At 33.5% G+C, this 6,074-nt stretch overlaps 1 protein-coding gene across 2 annotated transcripts; it reads left to right on the top strand.

The window, feature by feature from the left end:
- Nucleotides 1-1,788: 1,788 nt before the first annotated feature.
- LOC112455086 lies at nt 1,789-5,124 on the top strand. 2 transcript variants are annotated; one of them, XM_025016790.1, is made up of 4 exons: nt 1,789-1,803; nt 1,941-2,089; nt 2,203-2,358; nt 2,488-5,124. In XM_025016790.1, the coding sequence occupies exons 2-4, from the start codon at nt 1,970-1,972 to the stop codon at nt 5,110-5,112; spliced, it is 2,901 nt and encodes a 966-aa protein (XP_024872558.1). In that variant the 5' UTR covers nt 1,789-1,803; nt 1,941-1,969; the 3' UTR covers nt 5,113-5,124. The 2 variants fall into 2 exon arrangements, with proteins under 2 accessions (XP_024872558.1, XP_024872556.1); XM_025016788.1 differs by lacking the exon at nt 1,789-1,803 and having other exon boundaries at nt 1,865-2,089.
- The last annotated feature ends 950 nt before the right edge of the window (nt 5,125-6,074 follow it).

A 6,074-nucleotide genomic window follows, 5' to 3' on the forward strand; every position in this document is an offset into this window, starting at 1 on the left:
CTCCGCTCCGTTGTTTGACCGGGAGGAGGTGGAAACATGAGAATAGACGAAGCAGCAAACGCGTGAGGGCGGAGAAGTGCCGTCATTTGCACTTCGCACGAGCGATGCGCGACAGTCGAGAGTCGAGAGAAACACGGGTCATAGCTCAGTCACTTGTTGTCAAGTCGTACTCCAGACATGTCATCCAATGATACTGTCGCCCTAGCGAGACAGGAGGCGTTCAAGGACTTCTCTTATTTCGACGAGGAGACTGTGCCTGCGGTGAGTACCAACGATACCAGCAGTACCAGCTTTCTCTCTCTCTCTCTCTCTCTCTCTCTCTCTCTCTCTCTCTCTCTCTCTCTCTCTCTCTCTCTCTCTCTCTCCCTGTTCTCGGTATGTTTACGTGTTTTTTTTGCGCAATTAATATCTATTTGTACTTCAATCTCTGTTTAACTTACTTATTATCTTTTTTTAGTTTTAAGAATTAGAAAAAGATAAAAAATAAGTTAAATCGAGTTTAAAATTAATTTGGACTGATAGAAATGAACATAAAACCAAATACTATTAAGTGTTACCATTTACCGATGTGCGTTTTGTTCTTTAGTCGTACCATGCGATCATCATACAGAATCTATCTGTATCGTATTTTATCAAAAATAGATAATTTTTTCCTAGAAACACATTTATGTACTTAGATATTTTTTAATCGTAAAACTAAGTAAGAATAAAAAAGATACATAGAATATATATAATAATATTATATTATATCATATTATATATCTATGTATAATATATATTCTAATTACAATATGAAATATGTAATTTAATATGTATTGTATTATATTTATAATATATAGGGTCTAAATATATATGTATATACAGGTTGTATCTAAAGGTCGTTGTCAAACTTAAGAGGCATATATATATCTGTAGAGGAGTGGGGATAGAGCAACTTTTGATTAGGAACTTATGTTTTTCAAAGTAAAGGCCAGCGCACGTACATTGCTGTAGCGTCTTATGTCTTATGTGTGAATCTATGAGCAAACTAATGCATTGCATGTTTTCATATATTTGCTGTAAATTTGCTGACATCGAAATAGAACACGTTACAAATACAGCTACATGACTGCTTATACATGCAATCAGTTGACGCAATTTCAAGAGCAAACGGTCCGCAATATTGGTACGTTATGTTGTCTGCAACATGTCAGCAATATGACAGCAATGAATGATTCATCGTTCCATCTTGAGCATCATGATGCAAACATGACGGCAATAACACATATATAATGATTTCCATCCGTTATTGTTTATATGTCGTCAAGCTATAAAGTTTTTTAATTGTATCTCGTTGCTAACGAAGTGTTGACAATATGAAATTGTCACAAATTCCTCACAAATTAATGCTGACACGTTGCAATCAATTTGCTGTTAATAGAAATATAATTCATATGAGTTCAACCCGATAAGCATAATGCTGTCTCACCTTGTCCCAAGTTTGTCAAAATTAATTGCATTAACGACAAGCTGCTTGTTGGCAACATGGCAACAAACACAGCATTTGGCTATTTGGGTACAAGTTGTGAATGTAAGAAACTATATATTGCGGACAACATGTATATAGCCCGGTCTACAATTACGTAAACGTGGTCGTAAGTAGTTGTAATGATGGGTCTACAATGCGAGTCGCAAAAATTGACTAATCACAGTCACATTTGAAGAGAATAATCGACTGTGATTGGTCAATTCTTGCGACTCACGACTTTATGACTCGCATTGTAGACCCAGCATAAGAGTGTTGTACGGCGTGATTGTAAAGCGGTACTGCGGTTGTAAAGCGTGTTGTGGAAGATGGTTGAACTTTATCTTTCACGACTACGCCAGATGTGAACGTAAGAGCCAACCAATCAGAGTGCTGTTTTTCACGTGACACGTCTAGAGATCCTATAGTGTAACAGAGATTCGCCAATGATCACGTGATCGTGAGATGACGCTGATTGGTCAGGGTGAATTGTGCTTATGTAGCTGCTGCTATATTGAATTATACATAGCGACAACGCGTGTGACACATGCAACGACACATGTGTTTCACTGTCATCTTATAGAGGTTAGTACATTTTACTTTGACGTCTTTTTATTATTTATAGGCTTTTATTCAACGAATTATTGTTATTGCATTATTAAATGCTTTGCATTAATTATTGCACATTTTTTGTTCAGACTCTGCCAACCTTTTGTGCGGCAAATCGCTGTACCAATAACAGTAATAAAGGTTCTGTCTTTAATTTTCCATCAAACGAAGAGTTACGACAGAAATGGATAGCAGCGCTTGGGAAGGGCTCGGATTGGCGACCCACATTTCAAAGAATTTGTGAGGTGAGTGATAAAAATTAATTTTCATTAGTTTATTATCAGCTGTAAAAGGAATAGAGCTTTTAATAACTAGTGTTTCTAATTTATATTTGTCCTATTTCTCAGTCCTGTAATATTTTTCTTATATTTCAGGTCCATTTCAATTCAGTGGATATACAGCTCGTTGCTGGACGGAAGCAATTATGTGAAAATGCCATACTATGCCATTTCTGTGTATGCCCGTATGATAAGGAGACTAATAAAAAAAATAAATTAAGGAAGAAGTCCACCAAGCCATTCGAAACTGCAGATCATGCGTATTGTTCAGAAAAGAAGTCTTTACCTCTTCAACTCCGCTCCTCTAATAATACTTTGCCACACACTTATATATCCGAACACAATTATTTTGCTCACACTGGGAAGGAGAATAAGGAGTATTTTATAAAAGAAGTGTCTAATGATGCAAAGAAAAAATTGGGCTTAGTAAATAGTGAAAGAAATAGACATGTTGATCACTGCCCATTATTGAGGAGTCCGATTTCTATAGACCAATTATGGACAGAATCAAATATGGATATAAATCAGAATGAATCAAATTTGGATATGAATCACAATGAATTAGATATAAATTCAAGACAAGCTTTAATTTCTAAGATAGATACTTTGTCAAAAGACAATGAAAATCTGAAGTTGAAGTTAAATGAAATACGGATGACTCAAACTAGGAAGATAAATGACCAAGATGCAAAACTAAAAGAAGTTACCGCTGATAACAAAGCTTTAAAGAAACAACTAGAGAAACTCAATCAACAGATCATAAGAATCAATTCATCAGTTGATAAATTAACATCAAGACCAAGTCAATATTCTGACAGATCAATTATAAAAGGGCTCAGCCTTTGGACTGCATGTGGTACAAGCGGATACAATCGAGTTAGGAAAGCATTTGATGTTGAGCTCCCTGCACCAAGAACACTTCAGAGAAAAATTCAAAATATTTCATTCAACCCAGGAATCCTGGAGGATATTTTCTTGTGTCTAAAAAGTAGAATCAACAATATGGAGGAGAGAAGTAAACTTTGTTGCCTTGTCTTCGATGAAATGAGTATAGAGCCTAAAATTGAGTACGATCGAGGTAGTGATTCAAACATGGGATACTGTACTCTTCCAGCCCTTCCAATTGCAGCATCCAAGGCTTTGCTATTTCTTATTGCTGGAGTCTATAAACGATATAAACAAGTTTTAACGTACCATTTCACATCAACTTCTACAGACAGTGCAACTGTAAAAGACTTTATTTTATCCCTGTTAGAAAAATGTAAAACTTCTGGGCTTCACGTGCTTGTATTAGTTTGTGACATGGGAAACAGAGGTATTTTAAACCAGCTGGGCTTCAGTTGCCGTAAAAATGATATTCAATACAGTATACAGCATCCTTTTAATAAGAAGGAGAAGTTATTTGCTTTGCCTGATGTAGTTCATGTGTTTAAAAATCTAAAAGAAATGCTCATGAAAATTGGAATTATTACTCTTCCGGATGAATTGGTTCGTGAATATGGTTTACCAACGGAAACTATAGATATGAATTTGATCGAATGGCTTGATGAACAGCAGTCTGACATGGGCTTGAAATTTGCACCAAAATTGAAGAAGAAAAATATTAAAGCAAATCATTTAAAAAAAATGAAAGTTTATACTACAACCTCAGTATTAAATGAACAGACAGCAAGTGGTCTTTTCCGATATGGTGAATTATTTCAGGATCCTGTCATGATAACGACAGGTTGGTTTATATTGATTTTGCGACACTGGTTTAAAATTGTGACTTCCAGAAACAGACGTTTTGCTCTCAGTTTCCACAACATGGATGCTTATACAACTTCCATTAAAATCATCCAACTAGTGAACAATATATTTAAAAATGCTGACTTGGGAGAGAATTGGAAAGTAACTCGGTCTCACGTAATAATGTACTGTGATTGTATATTGGAAATTCAAAACTACCTTTTGCAAGAGAAATCTTTCGAATTTGTATATCTTGGTAATTTGACTCAAGATTCAGTTGAAAATAAATTCTCTCAAGTTCGATCAAGTTGTCCTAAGCCTACAGCAAGAGACTTCAAGTACCGCCTAAAAAATTTGAGCATATCTGGGGAAGCCACTCGCATTTCAAATTCTAGTTACGACCATGATGACAGCCCCACATTGATCAGTCTCATGCAGAAAATTGAAAGGCCAAACACAAAACAAACTTCCGAACTTTCTATTAAACTGCCAAAACTGCAAGACTGTCCATCCTTGTCCTTGGAAGAAGAAGAAACCTTATACAAGATGTGTGGATATGTTCTCCGTAAGCTGCAGTCAAGTATAAAATGTAAAGTATGTTACAATAGTTTACTACACCAGGGACCTGTAGATCATCCCAAAGCTGGACTTTTGCTTGTATGTGAATTTGTAGAAGCTGCATTAGTACGAGTGTCTGATGAAGTGTATCAGATTCTTCATGGTGCAGAATCAATTATAATGGCTTCTGAGAACATAATGAAAGATTTAGGAGGATCACTCAAATGTACTTTGGAAAGTCATATAATGAAGGAATTATCTTCATTTCCATTGTCTACATGTCATGACCAAAGACAAACATTAATTTCAAGATTTCTTAGCATGCGACTCCATCAATTACTACCTTGCCCAAAAAGTAACCAGAATACTGTTTTTGCTAGTAAAAGTATGGGTTCAAGATTACTTGCTGACGCTTTTAATCCACGTCCCAGATAAAAACTTAAGATTTTATATTATTAAGTAAATTCCATTTTGTGCAATTTTTTTATTTTATGTTTTTGTCAATTCTAATATTTTTAGATTTTTAGTTCTTATTCTTGAGAGTGATTTAAATTCAAATTTAAATACATTATTAAATATATTATTATTTATAATATTAAGTAAATCCATATTGTGCAATTTTTTTATTTTAAATGGATATATTATTTTTCACACTTTTGTGACATTGTGCCAAAAATTTAGTTCTTATTTTTTACTAATTTAGATTTTAAATTAGGTACATATATTATTAAGTATATTATTGTCTAAGTAGATTCCATGTTGTGCAACTTGTTTTTTATTTTAAATGGATATATTGTTCCTCACAATTCTGTGATATTTCTCAAATTTTAGTTCCTATTCTTGAGAGTGATTTATAATTAATTTCAAGTTACATATATTATTAAGTATATTATTTTGACTATGTTATTAAATAGATTCCCCATGTTACGCAATTTCTCTGTAAACGTCAAATAGATGTACTATTAATAGAATTTTGTTGAAATATAAAAAACATTTTTTTATTAAGTAAATGTGTATTTTATTTTATATTAATTCAAAATTATGTTACAAAATTATATTATTTAATATTAATTCAAAATTAGATATGTCACGAAATCATATTATTTAATATCAAATCAAATTTATGTTACAAAATCATATTATTTTATATCTATTCTAAATTATGTTACAAAATCATATTATTTCCATATTTGATTCTGTCAATAATTGCTCTAGAGAACTCCTCGGACTCCTCAATAATGGGCAGTGATCAGCATGTGTATTTCTTTTACTATTTACCCAACCCAATTTTTTCTTTGCATCATTAGACACTTCTTTTACAAAATACCCTTTATTCTTCTTTCCAGTGTCAGCAAAATAATTGTGTTCGGATATATAAGTGTGTGGCAAAGTATTAT

This window comes from Temnothorax curvispinosus, unplaced genomic scaffold (genome assembly GCF_003070985.1).
Source record: "Temnothorax curvispinosus isolate PA1 unplaced genomic scaffold, ASM307098v1 QBEX01005811.1, whole genome shotgun sequence".
Classification (NCBI taxonomy): Eukaryota; Metazoa; Arthropoda; class Insecta; order Hymenoptera; family Formicidae; genus Temnothorax; species Temnothorax curvispinosus.